The sequence below is a fragment of the Lagopus muta genome, chromosome 1 (genome assembly GCF_023343835.1).
Source record: "Lagopus muta isolate bLagMut1 chromosome 1, bLagMut1 primary, whole genome shotgun sequence".
Lineage (NCBI taxonomy): Eukaryota > Metazoa > Chordata > Aves > Galliformes > Phasianidae > Lagopus > Lagopus muta.
In genome coordinates this window covers 67555133-67576926 of record NC_064433.1, presented here as the reverse complement: position 1 = coordinate 67576926, position 21794 = coordinate 67555133, and the positions used below count along the sequence as shown (strand labels likewise).

The window sequence follows — 21794 nt, the reverse complement described above, 5'->3', positions numbered from 1 at the left end:
TGAAAGGACAAGGGGGAATGATCTTAAACTAAAAAAAGGGGAGATGTAGTCTAGATGTCAGGAAGAAATTCTTTACTCAGAGGATGGTGAAGCAGTGGCACAGGCTGCCCAGAGAAGCTGTGGATGTCCCATCCCTGGAGGCATTCAAGGCAATGTTGGATGGGGCCCTGGGCAGCCTGATCAGAGGTTGACTGGAGGCTGCCCCTGCATCTCTAACACCTCCTTGAGAAGTGTCCAGCTTTCCTGGATCTGGTGGATGGCAATCCTGCCTGTGGCAGAGGGGTGTAACTGTATGGGCTTTCAGGTCTCTTCCAACCTCTACCATTCTGTGATTCATCTCCACTGCCTACAGATGTCATGGTGTTACTGAAACCCCCAAGAGACACCCCATCTTAGGTCACTCTTGGGTCCCTCTCTCCAGAAAATAGACTATGCCCTAAGTATTACATTTCTTTTCTCCCACAGATCTTCACGTCTCTTTGTCTCACCTCCATTCCTTTGTGACTGTCCTACAGCAATCAGCAGGGGATACACTGCTGAGTCTCCCATTACCTCTGATTCTAACTCTCAATTTCTCCTCCTTTCTACATCAGCACTCCCCAGCAACCAACACTCCCTCCTTGCCAGCTTTTTCTCTTAATTGTCTAGCAATTGTATGGGCTTGTGTTCATTTTCACAGCTGCATCAAAGAATGCTGTCCTCTGATGGGAAGAAGAAGATAAAGGGACTCCATAGGAAAAGCTCTTGCTGCAAAAGAAAATGCCAAAATACTGAAGAATAAAGCTTCATGTCACTATAAAGACGAAAATGGTATACTGTGCTCTAGATTTCAATGCATTTATCCCAAGTGTTAACACAAAAAAGCTGACCTGACGAACAAAACAGAAATGAGGGTCACAAGAGGAATTCTGCAGTTTCTGCACTGCTACCTGGGCTACTCCAAGCAAAACATCTATCATCATCTGTACCTGCATCCCAGCAACAAAGTGGGGAAGACAACTCGTACTTCTACAGCTGCTGAGGGCTACAAGGACATGGGGAAGGATGATGACACCTGGAGATACTCTCTGCAATGGAGACAAACGTTGCTGGTCCTCCAACACCCTACGAGGGCTCACTGAGGAGCAGACAGGGGCTGGGACACACCTCCTTGTCACACATGCCCAGCAACCCAGCGTGCATCAAATCTGGATCTCAAAAATCAACAAAAAAACCTGCGTATTTCTTGACTGTTACCTGACTTTTCCTGATGGCACCATCAACAGATGAACTGGTGAATCCTGCCTGTGATTTTGTTTGCCCCTTGTCCCTCATCTTTTAAGTAGAACACAATGAGCTTCCTAGGAATTTGAAAAAAAAGAAATTAGGGATGCATTACAAAAAACAAAACCAAAAACAAACCCACACCAAAACTTACCAGAAGCAGTCGGCATTTTCCACAGATTTTTATTGGATTTTACATGGCAATACACAGTAGTTACGTTGCCTCTTCAAAAACACAAAATACCACAATGGTATCAGCTGTGTGCACATGCACGCAAAAATCTCCCACTGTTACCAATGCTTTCCTAACAGACCCCCACAAAACAGCCATAGTTCAGCTGATAGGCAGCTCTGAATGACAACCTGTTCTCCACCCAGGAGGCCCAGAAACAAGGTGTCTGAAGCAGAACTTTACTTACACTGGACTTAAAAAGAAATGATTGTCTGCTGCTGCTGCTAGGCTTGTTAGCAGCACCAGTGTGAGAAGAAAATCTCAGAGCATTTGCTTGTACCTGTTTCAACACATAGCACAGTGTCATTAGCCCCTTTTCTACTGTGAATATTCATTCATTGTGTCCACTAGCCAGCATCTGCTCAGGAGAATCTGAAGGAATACTTCTGCTCAGAAGCCTGCACTATGTCTTCCAGTGCTTCTGCTGCATATGGCAGAGCAGGGTCTTGGGCCAAGCACTGCAAAGTATTCACAGAAAGCAAGCCCTGAACCGACACCATGAGGATTTGTACCTGACAGTGGCGAGCAGGCATTACAGAATGGGGCAGTTCTGCCTATTTGGAATAGCTCAGCCACCCCCAGAACTGCAGAAGAAACAACAGGCAGCAAATTACTTGTGGATGCTCCTCAGTCCGAAGTTCTGAATAAAGCACCAGGTGTGATCTGTCTGTACACAAATGTAAAGTGGCACGAACTGTTTCATGATTATATGGCTCATTTGCCTGGCTCCAGCTACTGAAGAGAGAATGGCAGCACTCGATATTGTATATAACACAACTGGTCCACATCACAGTTTTCTTCTTTGCACATGAAAATTAGCCCAAACTGCACATCTTCCAAAAAAATAAAAACAATAACAAAAAAACCAACCTGACTGGTTACAGCCCATAAGGCTACAACAGTAGAGTGCTAGAACACGTCTCTGGTCTACCCCCAACACCTGGTGCAAGGTCCATGGAATCCCCTTCCTTCCTTTCCTACCCACAGGACCAGCACAAATCCATGATCCATGACACCACACATCAGTGTGTCAGCCATGATCTCACTTCCAGCACGGGCAATGATGAAACGAGCGACGCATTCTTGTAAAAGCCAAACAGTATCCAAAAAGAACAGCTGGGCTTTTTTTCCCATTACAAGGCAAAGAAGCTTCATGCTATTGTGCTAAAATACATGCAATGTTCAACACTGTATAAAAGACTGCTGTAATAAACAGTTACTTTTTCATTGCTTTGGCTAGGACATCTTGCAATACAGAAAGCCTGACAACAAACTTCCACTGGCTAGTTAATGTTTTTAAAGTCTGATGACCTTAAGGAAAAATAGTTATGCTCTAAGAAGGCAAAATGATGAGCAACACGTTTGATATTTGGATTTTTTAAGGAAAAGTTCCACCTTGGGTTTAATATAATGAAATAATATATTTCCTATACATTTCTCTATATAACTTTATTTGTTTGCAACTACACCATCCTCACGTTAGTCACAGCACAGAAACATCCCTTCCACGTGCAGGGAGTACTCTCAACTTGAAGAAAAACTCTCCAGAACATTTTTAAGTCACGGAAGTGTTACTAACTTCAAATGCTATAAAACTACTGCTGCTGGAAACAAGGAAGAAGACATTTTGAGATTTGCAGCTTCCCAAGGAGTCACTGCTAGAAGAAACATGCTTCACAACTGTTCCATCCCAAATGGAAGATCATTAAACTGTGAATTCAGTAAAAAGCAACAAAAGCAAACAGTTCCAAAGGTCAGCCTGCCTTTTCCAGTAACCAGCTGGTGTGCAAACTGGGATAATCTTTTACAATTCTCTCCCCCTTCCCCTTCCCTTGAACTTTCCATTACTCTACGTCACAAAATTTAAATTTTTGCTTTTAGATGTACTTCATATACTTCTTTTTTTTTTTTAATTTTTTTTTTTTATAAAACAGTATAAAAATAAAAGCAACAGTAAAGAGCTACTGGGGAGATTATGCAGGGCTAAAATCCTATGTTGGATACCAAAGGAAGGGCAGAACTAGCATTTGCGTGGGGCAAAGGCCTTTGAAAAAGACAGCAATAAGAGAAAGCTGATTGACAACTACAGGTGCAATGCTTTTCTATCTAACAATTTGCTTTACTTTGTAATAGTACAAAGGATTATCTCAGGACATGAATAAGAAAAAGGAGCACTATGATACCATGTCAATTTTAAATGCAACACTCTGAAACATATCACCGGTTTGTACATTAAATATAGTAAAAACAATTTCCATTCACCAGTGTCTGGGTGTTTCTTATGGCAACTTTAAAGTAGGCACCTTTTTTTTTTATTTTTTTTTCAGTTCTTCTTTAAACTTTCCACCCCCAGTATTACTTCTAACAAACAGAAGCAAGAGCAGCATAGTGTATATGATCTGCTGCCCATCACATCTAGTGATGACGTTTCTTGCACACAGGAAGCGAGCCTTCATCAGTGCCTGTTGGTTGCTGTCACACATTGGAGTCTTCATCTGTTATACTGGTGCTAGGAGAGCGAGTTGCAAAGTCTTTAAACATTTCATCCTCTTTCAACATGTGCTAGAAAGGAAATGAGGGAAGAGTCAAATTCATTTTTACAGAAAAAGACTTTTTATTCTACAGATCACAGTTTTAAGCCTTACTGTCAAGTTGTTGATGCCTTCAGAAAATGCTCCTATTTGCCTCACTGTCCCTTCTGAATCTTCCATCTGCAAAAAAAACAGATAACAGATAATGAATGAATAATGAATCCCTTGCGTGCAGTGGCAATTAAGTTCAGCAAATAATGTAAGTGCTTTATTACAGTCCCACATGCTCAGAGTGAGGGACGAGTGTGCCCTGTTGGGGCAGAAGATGAGTTATGTCAGAGACAGTCTTACAGCTGCTGCATTCGTGGCTTGCAGTTCTTGGGCTGAGAGACATGTTTGTGTTTGTGAGTAGTGCTTTGTGACTGTCAAAACTGAGAATCTTCACAGGCTAAAGGAATGGAAAGGTTTCATTGTGAAAGAGAAGTTTCCCACCAAATCTAACAGCACATTTAAGTACTACAGTTTTACCTGCTCCAGCCTGTCCAAATCATCATCATCATATACTCGGATATCCAGGCCAGCCTTAAAACCTTTCTTCGATGCACTTCCAGAGGCCCTCCCCAGCTCCATAGGACACACATACTCTTCCACGTCATCTTGCTTTTTCTTTCTCAGGCTCCCAAAATTGCTGAAGGCAAGTTTCTTTGGCTTGTGAAAAGAAAATTCACAAAAACTTAAGAGTCAGCAAAGAAGTAACAGGTGTCTCTGCAACTGATGCTTCAATGTAAGCAGATGCTGAAGGGTTAAGACTCCACCACTTTGCTTACAGCTTTCTGAATAGCTGCAGTTCCAGGTAACTGCACCCATAAGAACAAGATGCATCCCTCATTCCATCATTACTACAAAAATAACATTTAAAGGATCCCAAATGTTATCAGAATCCCATTGCACAAAATCACGAGCATATAAACAGTAAGAGACCACCTCTGTCCCAAGCACGTTATCATACAGTCAGATGGACAACCCACAAGAGTGCCACCTCTCTTTGGCACGTATGAGGAGCTGAGATGTGGTGTGCTCATAAAAGAGTCAAACCCATATCTGCTGAGTCCTGCCCTAATGCTTTTTCATTTGTTTTCACATTAGCAGCCAACCCTGTTTCTCAAACCTTACTGAGCAGCCCTCCAAGAATGGATAAAACTAACACACTGGAGATCTAAATGTCTGCTGGAAGCTCACATACGAACCCAGAACAAGTGGCCTACCTTAACTTTAGCAGTTGCTGTTAAGAGGACGTAGTCTGGGGACTCCATGGCTTCACGTTTCTGCTGCTGGGCCTCCTGCCCAATGAGGAGGTTGAAATGAGTGGCTAGGTGCCGTCGCAGCAGTGTCTTGTTTGGTGGGATGTTCAGCAACTGGGCCATGGTTTCTACATTGAAACGTGGCTCCAAAACCTATTAACAAAACCACAGAGTCCAGCTGATGTCAACACTGTCTGATGAGGTCTTAAGGACGCTGATGGGCATGTGTGGCCCAGTCACTTTTTAAAGTTGCTTTGGGTTTTTAATTTAGAGAAAATATACAACGAAGACAGAGAAAAGAGAGTTAAAGGATTCATAGAATGCTATTTCCAGCCTTTCTTTCTTGAATTATAAACAGAAGGAAACTGGCAAATAGAAAGAAGAGCTAAATCCACCCTTAGATCACATGATATGGAAAGCTCTAGCAAAATGTTTATCCAGCATCCTCTTTAATTCTGGAGAATGTAGTCAAAGGAATGATGGAAAATAAACATAAAATGTCTGGAAAAGGGATAGAAGTTTCAACCACTACAAACTGCTACAAGCGTAAATCTCTAGCCTGGAGGATCTCATGCTAGAGAAATTAAAAACAATGCTGTTTTGACACTGAAATTCCAGGTTTTCCTAAAGAATCAAGCATTCCCCACAAAAATAAAAACATGTTCACGTGTGTAGGAAGGAAAATGGTGGTTGTGTAATAGCATGATTGTGTTGCAGGTAGGAGGTAGAAAATGCCATTAAATTGTGAAGGGGATGCAGGCAAACAAATTCACTGCTTTCCAAACAAACTTTGTCCAAGCCACTTTTAGGCCTTTTAAAAGTGCCTTTAAAACTATTGGGTAATAAATATCGACAGCAACTTATTATTAAGAAGAAAAAGAAGATAGAAGTATGTGTGCAGCAAAGATGACAGAACTAGTAATTCTCAGTCATGATTTACTTTAAATCAAATAAAGTAAGCCTGTGAGTATCTTACCATCAGCCCCCCATGCACACCACTCCCCCTCAGATTAGGTGCATACTCTGCCAGATCAACAGAGCGTAACCACTCCATCACACGGTGATTGGTCCACTGGGTGACCTCAGAAGGTGTGACATTATTCTGTGAACAGGAGGAACAGGCAGTTAAGGAGGCTTCCGAACACCGATGCCCCAGCCCCAGTCTTTACTGAAACAAACCTCCCCTGCCCTTTATGCATATGACCCCACCTTGCTCTTGAGGAAATAAAAAGATTTCTGCTTTCTTTGGATTGCTATCTTGCAGCAATACTGAAGTAGAATTGGGTCTGGACCAAATCTCATACATTCCTCAAAGCACTGAAAGATTTCAGAGCAGATGTAAATCACAATTTCATGAGAAATCTTCTATCTCAGCATTGCATACAGTATGCTGAGCTCCCCTCTGAGTTTCTTAAGCTGATTCTTCACTTAAGAGTTAAAACATTGATGCTAGCTGATGGAAACACTGACATGAAGCTATCTTTCTGACACTTTCCTGATCATTGCAGGAGAAGTCTAAAGCCTTCCATCGAGGCAGAAAGGTTTGAAATCAGTCAGATTCAATCACTGTTCACTCATAACACAGTATCCTTCTAATAATTTCAAGCCAAGAGCTTATCACAGCAGCTTAGCTTGTGTTTATCCTACTGGGAAGCGATCATCTTTCCTGCTCTGCTTGCAGGATGGTTGTGCCAAACAACATGAGCTGTATTCCTGAGTGCAGTGAACAGGTCTGTATCATTCTTCATGCAGCCTGAGGATCTTGCTGCACACTAGGATTAGCTGCAATTTCTACAAGTAGAGCTGAAAACTAGCTAGCTCCATGAGCTGGTGTGCTTTTCCTGCAGATATGCATTAGAATCTAAATACAAGGCTCTGGGCTGCTTCATCATCCACTGCCCTAGCTGGTGTATGCTCTTTCCAACACAAATCAGTGGCAGTTTCCTGCCTGATAGACTAAACTTGTTTTACAGAGACAATTCTGACACGGCCACAGACTTCACAGTTACGCTAGCCTGACAGAAGCTGTGCACCAAGTTCAGTACTATTTATTTTGAAGAAACCACATCAAAGATTAAGGACACTTGTTTAGCAAGAAGGAATGTGAGATTTGGTAAGGAGACATGACTTTGGGGCCACAGCAGGTCAAGGATAAAAAGTTGTGTGCAAGGTAGCCTCAGCAGGACATAAAACTTGGGAATAAAATGACAAAAAGAAACCAAAACTGAAATAAAACAAAATAGGAAGCAACCAATATAAGAGGAAAGGGTAGAGGAGAAATAGTCAAAAACACCGAGAAAAAACCCTACAGGATTCTTCTTCACAGTTCCATCCTAAAGCAGTACCTCATCTGATGGCCTCCTGCGCAGACAGTTGGGCTCAAAGTTATTTATTCTCAGAACCTGGATAGCTCTTTTGATGCTGAGATGGTGGAGGACGCTGACAACCTTCAAGGACAGCAAGTCATCCTGTGGAAGAGGAAGGAGGATTTAATACACACAAAAGCACTTAGTAGTGGAACCAACACTCAGTTTCCTCAACAGCTTTGAACTGTGGCTTAAAATGTCACATCTAGTATATCCTAGAATTTAAATGCATGAGACAAGGGATTAATGCCAAGCCATCCATCCCATAGGTGGCCTGGTGCTTGCCTCTGTGACAAGGTACTGTAAGGCATAACTGCACAGCCAGATCTTTTTCAGTAAGGATGAATCCCTTCTCACCTTCAGCAGGGCAAGAGCATGCCAAGATACAACCCCACACTCCCCCCTGCAAAGCATCGGTGATACTAACAAAAGCAGCCAGTTCTTTCTCTAAAATCTTAATCCTCTCAACAACTTTTACTTCAACATTAATTTCACAGAAGAACTCCTTTTACAGCTCATACAGATCAGCTATTTAGGCTCCCACCAGCCTTCACAGAAAGAGTCAGACATCTCCTGAGGACAATTTCTGCCACATCAAGGAATGAGACGCTGCCTCACAAAGCCTGCTCTCCCTGCACTGACACCAACTACAGCCTTTGGCTGGACCAGGAGCTTTCAGATGTCAAAAGCTGGGAAGAGCAAGTTTCCCCCTTCATGATTACAGCAGCAAGTAGCAGTTTTGCTCCATTATACCTCCTGGTACTCAGAGCTCCTTTAAATCTCTGATAAGTGAGAGGGAAAGACTTTTGGCAACCAAGAGAACTTAACTCACAGGACACACGTGGTGAACAACTGTAAACAAGATACACAATTTAGATGAGGCTCACAGGTTACTGAACATCGTTGGTACAACCCAACATCCTGACCTGCTGACAACCTTGCAGCATGAGCAATACAGAAGATGACACCTTTTTGCCTCTCTCTGATTTCACTCCAATGTCTAGCCCCAGAAATGTAGCATGTCAAAACCAAAACAGATTCTTTCTCATTCATGGAGCTCAGACGTGGGAAATGTTTACACAGGATTGAGTGACCAGCCTGGCAAGACTTCCCAGATCATCCAGATCCATAGCTCCAGGAAGGGTTGCAAACAAAGAACCTGTCCTAACCTGCAAAAGTGGTCACATGCTGTGAGATCTGCATTCCTGCTAAACTAGGCTCCTCAGTTATAGTTCAATCCTTATTATGTCACTAAGTGTCTCAAAGTCTGGTACTTTGTTGGTGCAAGTTGGCTGACAAGTGAATTTATGTATCTTTATTGCTAGGGTTAACCTAGATTGCTATGTGTTAACACCACTTGTGTGTTACAAACAGCAGACTGTTTTATGATTTTGCCAGAATAAGTGAAGATTAAATTATATGCTTGTCCAAACAGTTCATTGCTTTTGGCTAACCTTATGATGAACTTAAGATTAGAGTTTCTATTTCATGTTATTTCATTATTTTAGCTTGAGTAAGGGTGAATTTCCATGTGGTTTTAGGAAGTTTTCTTTCTCATTTTACATACAGTTGTATTTAGCTGATTATTTACACAGAATCTGCTGTTGTAACTTGATGGTTAAATACTGTCTAAAAAAATTCCTAGGGATTTAATTTAAAAGGAACTGACAGGGAGAGTTATCTAGTTCAAAGGCAAAGCTTCCACTGCCTGTTCCTCCTCTGTCCACCCATCAGATGGATTCTCTTTTTTTTAGAAAAAGAAGACTAACATGTAGAGTAAAAAAAGCATAACGTGAAGATCCTTCACATTGCTGCCTATGCTGCATTTTACCAACACCCAGTGCTCACCCACTCAATACAGCAACAAAGCATCGCAACACGAGATTGAGCTCAGCAGAACTTACTGGCATCAGATCTCCAAGATTTAACAGAAGAAACAAGCTGCCTTTACTTTCATATTGATGTGCAAATTCAATAAACTAGAGCCAACAAATGTGAAAACACTATGTAAGCAGCCAGTACTAAGCATTTGTCTGAAATGCACTAAACAGCAAAATCATGTCAGGTAGTCAATCTCACATAAAGAACATACAAAACATGCAAACATGCCATAAAATAGTTAACTTTTACAGAGCCCAGGGTGTGACTGATTTCTCCTTTGTTACAGAGAAGAAAATAATATTGGCAACATTCAGTTTTCATTTACATCTCCAGAGAAGAACCGGTTGGCTTCACTTGACAGGCAGTAAAGTGAGGAGCTGACACCATGCTGTACATTTTTAAATACATAATGCAAATGTTAATAATGAATCCTGTTTTCAAACAAGCTGGCTCTTAAAACTGCAATTCTCTTCAAAGAAAATTGCTTTGGTTTTCTTACGCTAGGAATCCACATGAATAGATAACTACACAACATTGGCTCACTGAGAAGAAAAACATTCCACCTACTTCTATTAATTGACAGTAATCTGAACAGTAAAAAGCTGCATGAAATGCAACCACAGCATTTTGTACTTTTGTATGCTTACAGATGCTGCCTGAGAATATCAGACAATGTCATGCACAGCTCTTAAGCACAAGATTATCCACTTCTCACATACAGAATCACAGAGACACCAAGGTTGGAAAAGACCTTCAAGATCACCCAGTCCAACCACCCACCTATCACCAACAGTTCTCACTAAACCATGTCCCTCAACACAAAATCCAAACATTCCTTGAACACCTCCAGGGTCGGTGACTCCACCGCCTCCCTGGGCAGTCCATTCCAGTGCCTGACCACTCTTCCAGAAAGGTAGTATTTCCTAACCTCCAGCCTAAATCTCCCCTGGTGCAGCTTGAAGCCATTCCCTCTAGTCCTATCACCAGTTACACGAGAGAAGAGGCCAACTCCAACTCACTACAACCTCCCTTCGGGTAGTTAAAGAGTAATCAGGTCTCCCCTGAGCCTTCTCTTCTCCAGGCTGAACATTCCCAGCTCCTTCAGCAGCTCCTCATAAGCCCTGTGCTTCAGGCCCCTCAACAGCTTTGTCGCCCTTCTTTGAACCCACTCCAGAGCCTCAATGTCTTTCTTGCAGTGAGGGGCCCAAAACTGGGCTTTTGCTTACTATTTGCTCTCCCACATTAAGATATTGTCTTTAAAGATGGAAAGAATGCAGGAAATACATGCAGGTGAGTTTTACTGTCAGGGCTTCTGTTTACTTTAGGTTATGGATATTAGCATTAGTTTGGCACAGGACACTCACTACAGTTTCAAGCAGCCCTCTAAACACTCTGAGGTAGTGTGCACAAATCAAGGATCCTGGAATATCTTTCCAGCATTAACAGTGTCTATGACTCTCTCGACTCTCCTGATTTTCTCCCTGCAATTATGCAGAGAATTTCCTTTCCCAATTTATGAACTATGCTCTGAAAACAGTAGCATTTCATGAGACATGGTTAGCTGTTGGAGTGAGCTCTGTGCATCTGGTACATCATGTACATGTACGTGTAAGTTCTGCAAGAGTAACCGCCAGCTTGAGCTTCTTTTCAGATCCTGTCTATCTGGGGCAAAAGTCAAGCCTGCATATGGTGACCACGTGGCTCATGTGCCAACTTTTTGCTCTAGGAAGCTACAGGCCAGATTGCCGTGACCTGGCTCCTCACAGACAACAGGCCCTGTAAGAAGTCTGTTTGGTTCTGCCAGCCCCAGAGGGATGTGAGAGTGGCTGTCTGCAATGTCAGAGATGCCCTAGCAGCCCCACGTGCCCTCCAGTGCTCTATTAATGGGGTGCTTGTGAGGTCAGCCACGATTTGGCTGATGGATGCTACTACAGAAGGGCTAAGTGGAAGAGGTTTAAGTGTTAAGTGAATCTAACAGCTATGCAGGAGATCTCTCCAGACTCATGATTTTCAGTGAGTTGTCTGGATGAATGTTAGTGTGCATTAAATGTCAGTAAAAACTAAGAACATGACAAAGATGTCAAGACAAGAAAAGCCATTTACTCACTACGCTCATGTAATGGAGCATGCGGCCGTCCACTTTTCCTTCATCAAACTGGGTCTTATACTGGGGGAGGCCAATGTCATCCAGCCACCCTAACAAAGAGACAGAACCAACATTAACGTGGCAAAGCTCTTCTTGATGGCAACCATGTCCGCACCACCAGTCAGGTGTTATTCTCACTCTCTGAACCCTACACTTGACATGATTAGGAACCCCTACAAAAAGCTGCTGATTCAGCATGTACTACAGTCTTACTGGTAACCCAATGGTAATCCAGTTTTCCATGATTGTTCTCCTCTTCAGACCCAAGTGCCTGCAGAGCAAGCTGAAGCTTCTTCCGATGCAATGGGTGCTTTATCCCAAGCTCCTGTGAAAGAAAGGAAAGAGCAAAGCTTGATACAATACTGTATTTTATTTATTAGTCTGTTACGTAAGAAATAAGAATTGTTTCAGAGAGTCTCACTGAATACATCTGCCAAGTCACCAGCAACTGCTGTATTTCTATTTGTTGAGTACCAACGCCACCTCAGCACACACTCAGCTTTAGGAAACACCTGCTCACCGCAGTGGATTAAGGAATGCAGGTTCTTAAAACTATATGAAAATATCAAACTTAGCACTCTCATATCAGAGGTTGCATATAAAAAAAGCCAAAAACACAACACAGAAATAATTTAAAATGTGTCAGTATTCAGAAAAATACTTGGTTGGATTACTTTCCACTCCTACCTAGGCAGGCAAGGTTAAAAGAATTGTTTAGCTAAAAGCATTCTTTTAAGTTGAACTGAAAGTAGTGTTTCTAGTACTTCTCACCTTTTCCAGATCCTGCTGAGAGGCCTGCAGAAGGGTTTGCCCAGATAGTATCCAGTGTCTGCCGTTACTTATATAAGAGCCTAGCCCCTGGTCCTGCAGCCAGTTGCAAACTTGTTCTTTTGTCCACTTTGCAAATGGCATGTCCAGCTCACTGCAGAAGATTTTTTTAAAAAGAGACTGATAAATCCCATGCCTCAAATTTCCTGCTTTCATACCCAATAAAACAACCAAAATCTGAGCCATTCATTCATAGGTGTTTTGTGGGAGCTGGGATAATCTCCAGGGAAGTACATGCATCACAATCAGGTGAGCCTTATGAGGAAGAGTGTGTCTCTACCTCTGAACTGTCAGCACCATGATGCACTGTGCTGATCTCTTGTCACCACCACAATAAACACTATCTACTAATACTGCTGACATAATTGCCCTTACTGCCTAGAGTAGCTAAAACGCTAAAGAAAAACTGTAATGTATCATTTTTGCTTGCAATCCCAGAAATGCAGCAGGAAACACACTGGAGGATATCTGTCACTGCCACATGAGGGCTCACGTTCCACTTCGCACAGCCTTGCAGATGCACTCAAGATTCACTCAGCAATAGGAACCTGGACTCCCACCACCAACCAGCCTCAACCCTGCCAAAATCATCTCTCAAGGGAGGAAACAGCCTGGATCCACCTGTTTCCATTTACCAGGAGAAGAGACGTTTTATTTTGGCACTGCACTCCTCCTTTTAATCCCGCACCTGACTGGAGCTGCCAGGAAGGCATGCACAGCACACTTAGCCACCGATTGTCTTACTTGCGAGACTGCCCCAGGTCTCTAGACCAGCCCAGCCGTGGCCCTGCAGTTGCTCTTGTCCCTCCTCTTTTGAACTCCGTTTCTGACATGTCATCTGGGTTGAAGGTTGTAGACTGACTTCTTTTAAGTCTGGATTAAAGAAAGGAAGCATATTAACATGGGCCTAAGGAAAAGGTATGCTTTCACCACTGTGACCAAGACAGGCAAGATTTCCTGTAGCATTTGTAGCCCTTCCTCCACCCAACAATGACCCATCACTGGGTCCCTCAAATGCCAGCTCCCACTCTTGTGATGATCACACCAATTGCGTCCACAACCTGCCTTGGAACAGACTACAGAGCCACAAGTTGAAAGGGAAAAAAAGGAAAGATCATTTGAGAAAAACTGCATAAAGAAGATGGAAGGGGCAGCAGTGCCCCAGCAAAGCCCACCACCTTCTTCCTCCCAGAGTCATCAGCTTGAGCAACTCCAGTGCCCGGCTGGATTCCCTGCAAGCCTGAGTTCTGCAGAATGGTACTTTCACATCTTTTGCTTACCTTCCAAATAACTTCTTGATTCCTCTGGCCTTCTTCCTGGAATCTGGAGAAGGTGGAGTCATCTGCAAGCTATCTGTTTCTTTTGGTCGAGGGGGCAAACCAGCTAGATCCAGGTGATCTGCAGATCCTTTTTCTGTTTCCGCTATTAGAAAACAAAGCTTTGTCAAGACTTACTTCTGCAGGACTGTACAGGCTCACTCCTGAACTCTGGAATGACTCTTGCTAAAATTACTGATAGCCTCCATGTTAAGAAAATGAGGCAAAGAGTGATGTAAAAAAAACAAGAGAAATAAAACGTGCTTCTTGTTCATGGGCCTGACTGTAGGGGCAAGGCAAAGCCCTGCACTAGCTGAGTGCCTTGCATCCAAACCAGGCAACAAATATTTGGTGAACTGATCAATGAATCAAATCCCAGGTTCACTCTTTTTTGGGGACCATCTCCCAGGAATAAATCAGTCCATGGCAGGAGTTCAACCAGGAGTCCCCAGAGCACAGAAAAATAAATTATTTCTCAGTGGGCAACCTTCCTAATTACCTCCATTATCTCTGTACTCCCTGATGAGGAAATTCCAGCAACGAATAATTCCTCCCACATTAGGAGCAGGAGGGCCCTTTCACCTTGCTGGTGGAAACAAAGCTTTCTCCTTCAAGCTGTGGAGCATTTTGTTTCTCTGCAGAGAAATACCATGAAGTCTACACTCTGAACTGCATTTTTCCTTTGAAGGGATGCACAGAGCCTACACACTACCTCCCACATGAAAAGTTTGATCTGTAGCCCTTGTTTTCTGTTCACAACAAACCTAAAGGTTCCTGTCTATGAAAGTGAAATTGTGACAACACTGTTCAGTAACAGCTGAAATAACAAAGCATAAGACTACGTAAGACCATTTAAAAAGAAAAGTAAACAAATTGCAATATCTATAAGACTACATAAGCAGAGGTGTGCCAGCAAAGTGCCAGGTAGCTGAAGAAAGTCACCATGTGGAGCTGATGATGCTTGCTGAGGAACAATGTCAACACAAGCTTATTGAGATGAAGCAGCTGTGGCAAGGCAGCCTGCAGCAGGCCGGCAGTCAGGCCTGCAGCAACTTCTACCACCTTTTCACATAGCCATGTAATAAGATGACTGTTGTGTCTTTCAAACGGACCCTCAAACTTGCAGGAGAAAACCAAACAAATCATATGAATTGAGCTAGAGCATATACTGCTGGGACACATGGTCTCAAGAGTATTTTCCCGTAGGGCAAAGTTTTAGGCGTTTAGATGGACTATGCATGAACTTGTCCCATTTTCTTTCAATGAAAGTGAAAACCTTGTAGTGAGGGAACAAGGTCATATGCAAGATGATTTTGGGGCACTGTGGTTTGACTGCTGCAGAATAACAAGGCAATCTTGCTGGTGAGAGAGAGCAGCACATCAAACAAAGCCTTTGCACTTGTGGATTCTGCTTTACTTGTGTAAGAAAAAGTCCTAGCTTAGAAAAAACAATGGAAAATACATCTTTAAACAGCACTCTAAAGAGAGAATACTAGGACAAGGTGGATTAATTAGTAGCAGAGATTAGCGGGTATTGCAATGTTTGCTCCACCTTGCTCCCAGATGCATAACCCCTAAGAGGAGCCAACCAAGGTAAACCAAGGAAGGGCCAAGAGGACTTGTGTCTCTTTGTCAGCAAGGGCCACATGCGACTGCTGTGCCACCACACCTGCTAAACAAAGCTGAGACAGCTCCCCTTGCTAGCACCTGGCCCTGCTGCTTCTCTCTGCCCTTGCCAGAACCACCCAGGGAACACTCACATCACATGAGCAGTTTTTACCATATGAATGGCTCCATCTAAATCTGTCCCAGTTATTTCTCATTCATTTACTACATAATAAAAGTAGCTATTTCTCAGAAGAGGACTTACTCTTTCACTCAGAGTACCCCTAAATTAATTCCTGAGATATAAGCACATTCAATTCCCTGTTTCACAACCCTTCAAGCTTTCCCAGGGGGCTCTATGACATGTTATCCATATGTTATCTATGGATAACAGCACAGATGCACTCCTGGTGTTCATACACTGTTGTTTTCCCTGTTGCTGCCTTGGTCTGTAAGTAATTTTGTGCTCAAAGTTACAGTAAAGGTCTCTGCAAATTAACCCGCAATCTCATTAGTAGCAGTTATCAAGAAATGGCACAGCTGACTTTTAGCAGAGGACAGATGTTGCATGAAAACTCCTTTTAGTGATGCACAAGAGTTTGATGCAGAGCTCTGGTGTCTAGCTTTTGTTTGAAAAGTGCGTGGCTATAACCAGCCATTAGCAACAGCCACAGCACAGCTGCTGACACAGGCAGACATGCAGGATTACTGTACCTAAAGTAGGGGCGCTTGCACTTCGACTGCGATCTTCAGATATCCAAACAACGCACATAACCACACGCAGCACAAAGGGAGAGAACACGCAGAAGGACAAGGTAAAACATAATTCAAAACTTACATCAACAAAATACAAGACAAAAGGAAGGAGGTAAATGAGACGCATGCGTCACACACAGCAATGAATCACACAGAGATTAGGATAAACAATTCACTGCTCATCTCTCTCTTAGAAAATAAATGCAGTAGAGCTCCTTGTTGGAGAGGGTAAAGCAGCACCTCAGTCCTTGCAGTGCAGGGAGGCCACCCACTCTGCGACTCACACGGGCTCCTGTGAGGTGGCAAGAATCTGGGCACCAACTTTATAGGTGAATGCACTGAAATCTGGATAACAAATCATTCAAATTCACAGGAGCCTGCTCTAGACGGCTCATCTTCCAATCCTTTAGGACAGCCACAAGACCTCCATCTTGTTAGACAAATTAATCACAGGATGAAACAGGTGATTACACACAAACACAGACAAAATAAACCAAAGCAAAGAGTCTAACCCTCAGAACAGACTGCACATCTACCCCAAGTACTCTAGCAAGTTCCCATACCATATGATAAGGGAAAATAAAATAGGGAGGGGCAATGCATAATAAATGTGTGGGTATGTTGCTTCGTTTGAAAAAAGATCTAGAATGGTCATTGACAAGTAAAAGCAATAGACTTTTTCTCAACACAGAAGACATTATCTGCCTTTATGCTTCTGAAGGACAGAGCTGAACTCCAAACAAACTCTGTTGTGCAACAGAGCCAAAAATTGTAGATAAATGCCAATAGTTCTGATTCACGGACTCACTCGATGATTGAACTTGACGTGGAAAGAATACTGGAGCAAATCAGCTAATGCAAGTTAGGTTTCAACTGCTGGTAAAAGCAAATACTGTATTAAGCAGAACATTTTGTTCATTTCTTCACTGCGCAACTGACAAGACCAAAACAGAAAACCCTCCTACATGAGTCCAGAACTCAAAATGAGGTTAAATAACCTTACCAATATTGTTCCTGTTGTCACAATCTCTTTTGCAAGACTACATAAACAAATAAAACAAAGAGGAAGACTGAGTGCAGCTGCCTCATTTCTGTACATCAGAAAATCTTACGAAAGATAAACTGGAGATGGAGCCAAGGGAAAAGATATCCACGAATCCCACATTTGAGTTGCTGGCTAGACAGCCAGCAATTGAAAACTGCAGTAATGCATTACATGGTCTCAGGGGAGATAACACAGCACAGGTGGAAACAGACCAACTACTTTGTTACATCAGTGAGGTTCTCTCTGTTTTTCTGTTGCTCTTTCTTGAGTTTTTCCAACCGTTCTATCGAGAAAAACACCACCATGTCATAAACAAGCTGAAAAGCCAGCCTTCATCTTTTTAGGACAGTTACATCACTCAGAAAAATAAACCTTAATTTCCCTGTTATCAGAAACATTGCTCAACACATACATGACCTGCATCTAGGTGTACAATACCTACCTAGATTGGGGGCACTTGCGGTCCTCTTATTATTTTTTATCTTGAAAAAGCCCCGTCCAAAAGAAGATCTGGCTTTACGGGTGCCAAAACTATCCTCATCTCCTGTGATGCCATGAGAAGGAGATTTTGGAGGGAGAGTGGCAAAATTATTACCTTCCATGCGAGGTTTAACCTGCTTAAGTTAGGAAAACAAACAGTCAATACCAGGGAACTGCAAAAGACCTTTGAGGAAGATGCAAAGTGACCACTGACAGATAATCTGGAGAGTCACTGGATCTCACATGTTACTTTGAGAAAGCACTGCAAAAACCATGAAGAACAGACAAGATCTTCAGTTGAACAAGTTCAGGACTTGGGATTACTATCACTACATTCTAAAAATAACATGCTATATGAAAGATGTTGCTCATTTTCTGCAAGTACAGCTTACATATATTAAAAAGGTAAAAATATAGACCTGTAAGGCTTTGACAACAGTGGAATCAAAGGAGGAGACAAGACCCTCACGCTGAATTGGTTCTCTGGCAAGTGCTGAACAGCCCCTTTCATCTGTCATCGCTTTGCAATTTCAGAATGATTTAACTAATTGCCTTTGCCAACTGCCCAAGCTGAAAGGAAAGTAGGCATCAAGCAGAGAGTAAAAATGACAGGAACTGAAATCTGAAACATCACATAACCAACTTAAAGTAATAGTTTCAACCTTTTTGGTTGTTTCACTGTTTCTTTAAAAAGAGAAAAATCCATTCATAATCCAAACAAGATCCTTTGGCTTTTGCTGAATGGATAGAGCATTCAGCTAACAGCGATTTCTCATGTAGGTGTTCTCTGCTCAGGTCTTCATGCAATGACTGCTGTATGCAAACCATGCCATACAGTACCATGGGGTAACTGTTCCGTAATGATAGTCTCTTGAAGAACACAGTTGTTACAGAAAACAATTTGGAAACCCAAGGGTTTTCAGAGATACTAATCAAAGGTAATTACAGAGTCAGTACAATAATTAATGGCTAGCTTTGCTAATTATCAAGTGGTAGAACATGTGAGGGAAACATTAGATGAGATGGCAACCTTATGCTCAACAAGACTGGAAGATAATCCTTGTGGGAAAAGAAAAGAACGTGTGAGACACCCTAAGCACAATGCAGAAGTGATTGCAGCAATCATCGTATACTCCTGACTATCTTGTCTGCATGTCTGCTATTCCCCCTTTGGAACCAAATATAGCAATTTCAGATGACTGAGCCTTCCAACATCCACGCAGCCCACGCTTCTCCACGTATACCCACAAGTGCACACACACACAAACATTACCTCTGTTGGCTTTTGTGAAGCAGCATCTCTGTCCTGTTTGGGAAAGATTAAGAAACACATTAAGAATTCACAGTTTATAGTAAGTGTTCAGTTCATCATCATTACCCTAAGTTGTTTCTTACTGAAATACCCTTCTCTGCATTCTTTTTTCCCAAAAGAAATCTCTTCAAAGCTGTATTAATTCAGATTAATTCTTACTTTTTTGAGGTCAGTGAGCTGACATGAAAATACAGTTGCTTTAGTTTACTTTGGAAAGGATTAGCTGTGTATATAATTAGCCACCTGCAGCTCAGTCAGCTGAGGAGACCCAAACCAGGAATCAGACAAGGTAGTGGCCAAATATCCACAGACTCCATTCCTTGGCTGTTCACACAAACCGACCTCCCCACCCCAACAAGTCAAGAATTCTAGCTTTTATCATCAAGTTTTGCTCACACTTTCAATCCTATCAACATCTTTTCTAAGTTGTAAAGCACAGCTCAGCTGCTTGAATATCAGAGAATTTATGAGTTTTAACAGTCCAGGTTGTCAAAACAAAACAAAACAAAACAAAACCAGCCACGAGAATCTCACATAAACACCTCCTAGCAAAACCTATGTTTTTTTCATTAAATCTGCAAGATGTGACATGTCTATGATCACTGGTAACGCGTGATGTGAGGAGCCCTGCTGTATGGGAACTGTTGAGTCATGGCCTGAACCACTGATTGAGTACCTGGGGAAAGGACCTGGTCAGCCCTGGGAACACAGATGAAGGCAATTCAGTAGTGTGACCAGAAGGGGCGGAGACTGGCTGCACCTCTCTTAGACCTCATTTAAGGGCTGACTGCCACTGGGGAAGGATCTCTCATTGGAGATCCCTCCTTAGTGGAGCTTTCTCCTCTGAACCTGGAATCTTTTGATACAGGGGAGCAATCTTCTTCCCTTCCTTTATAGCACCTTTCTATCATGCTGGTCCTTCTGTCATTGTACCTCTGCTGTAATGCCTTTCCCATCATATTCACCTGTCCAATTGCTACACCTGCTCTGGCCTTAAGGAAGGCAATAGGACATTCATATATTCAGAGCCCCACTGGAGATGTCATTCGCATTTCAAAGGGAGAGGGAGAAGTGAGAGCCCACACACACCGTTTCAGATGTCTCTTTCTTCAAACTACTTAGACTGCTGGACTTTTGCAGTGAGGAAGTCCTGAAACAACACAAAAAAATGAGCTGAAAAACTCCATTAAATTTTTAAACATAGATACACTCTCAGGAGACTGCTTTAAAAATAACAGTATGTGATGAAACATATTCAAAAACACAGACATTTTGAATGAATGCAATCAATGCACTAATCAGAGCCCACACAGTTGTAGGACACATTCTACAAATCTCCACTTCATAATTACTGATGTTAATGCTGCAGTGACTTAATGCCTACCTGGGATATTTTTGGCTTTTTATTTAAAGTAGTATATTCAGAAGTACAAGCAGAAGTTACGCAGGCAAAAGGAAGTGCTATAAACAGAAGCTATGAAAAACAGTATTATTAGCATCAGGCTTCTGACTAATTTAATCCTTAAAGAAGCCAAACACGCTAAGTGAATCATGGTTTAGTATTTTATCTACAGTTCTGTTTTTCATTTCAGACCAGATATCTGTCTGTTCTGATGGGACAAAGTCTAGAGTGCTTAAGTTTGAAAAGAGAGTTATCATTAAAGACTCCCCAAAGCCAGGTCTAAGTTACTCTTAACTTCATTGAATCTCACAAAGTCATCTATCTTTATACCAGCATAAAGAGAATAAAATTTGACTTTGGGCATGTTCTCACAGCACTAAGTCACTCAAAAGAAAATCAGGCTCTGAATCCTATGCTGTGTAGCAGATAAGCCCTGTTGTCTTGTGCTCCTTGCTAACAAACTGCTTTGACACAAATGCACATTCAGAAATAGTCCCACTGATTTCACTGGGGAGTAAGGCTATGTGGCAGAAGTTAAAATTATGTTTTTATTGTAGTCATCTGATTGACCTTTCCACATTACCAGAAGAACAAAAACCAAACTAGGGTGCAGGTACAACAACAGTTTATGACTCAATTAGAGATGCTTAATAACATAAAATAAACTGCGAGTACTTCTGCACAAATAAAGCACTGGAAAATAACAGTTATGAGCAAAAGAACACCACCACTGTATATCATCTTGACTAGAATTAGTTAACATATTTACATGTGTCTGTGAAACATGGGTCAGGAGGTTTGAGTCAAAAGTTGCATATAAATGTTTCCCAAATATATTTGGTTGTGATACTTACACTGGACTATCACATGGCTGAGTTTCTGGAGAGGAACGTGTTGATCTTACTTCACTGTAAAAATGAAATACATGAAAAAAAATAAAATATTTGGATGGGAACTCCAAACGTCTTGCTAATACAGAAACCCATGATGTTTTAAGCCTGTTTTTGTTTCAGCTGTTACTGCACTGAAACACACCAAATTTTCTCCTCTGCAGTCATAAGTCTTCCAAAAGACAAAGGTGAGCTAAAGTGGACCAGGAAAGAAAACAAACACTCTTAGCATGAAAATGCTGCACATTGAAATTAAATAAATGCAGAGGATACAGTATGCAGAGAGTCTGAAGCACCAAGAGGCAAAGATGACCCACTCCCTGCAGTTTAGCCACAGTGCTAGGACATTTGCTGTTGGTGCTTTGCTTGTTTTCTTCTTCAGAGTCAGGATATAAACCCTTGCCAGCAATGGCTAGAGCTGCATGAGGTTCTCATCCAGC

The 21794-nt window shown here is 42.1% G+C and overlaps 1 protein-coding gene across 14 annotated transcripts in view; it reads right to left on the bottom strand.

The window, feature by feature from the left end:
- Nucleotides 1–3386: 3386 nt before the first annotated feature.
- The window catches only part of PPFIBP1 (PPFIA binding protein 1), a 100222-nt gene continuing 81814 nt past the window's right edge, over nucleotides 3387–21794 (bottom strand). For 9 of the 14 annotated variants that reach the window (XM_048933486.1, XM_048933485.1, XM_048933491.1 and 6 more), the window contains 16 exons: nucleotides 21319–21372; nucleotides 20152–20212; nucleotides 19024–19056; nucleotides 17713–17887; nucleotides 16184–16216; nucleotides 13829–13970; nucleotides 13293–13421; nucleotides 12492–12642; nucleotides 11934–12045; nucleotides 11682–11770; nucleotides 7673–7795; nucleotides 6304–6429; nucleotides 5292–5480; nucleotides 4555–4734; nucleotides 4141–4206; nucleotides 3387–4057 (listed from right to left, as the gene is read on the bottom strand). In XM_048933486.1, the coding sequence (XP_048789443.1) occupies nucleotides 3971–4057; nucleotides 4141–4206; nucleotides 4555–4734; nucleotides 5292–5480; nucleotides 6304–6429; nucleotides 7673–7795; nucleotides 11682–11770; nucleotides 11934–12045; nucleotides 12492–12642; nucleotides 13293–13421; nucleotides 13829–13970; nucleotides 16184–16216; nucleotides 17713–17887; nucleotides 19024–19056; nucleotides 20152–20212; nucleotides 21319–21372 (1750 nt within the window). In that variant the 3' untranslated portion in view covers nucleotides 3387–3970. The remainder of the gene's footprint in view (nucleotides 4058–4140; nucleotides 4207–4554; nucleotides 4735–5291; nucleotides 5481–6303; nucleotides 6430–7672; nucleotides 7796–11681; nucleotides 11771–11933; nucleotides 12046–12491; nucleotides 12643–13292; nucleotides 13422–13828; nucleotides 13971–16183; nucleotides 16217–17712; nucleotides 17888–19023; nucleotides 19057–20151; nucleotides 20213–21318; nucleotides 21373–21794) is intronic. The other 5 variants (XM_048933490.1, XM_048933498.1, XM_048933499.1 and 2 more) reach the window with 3 other exon arrangements.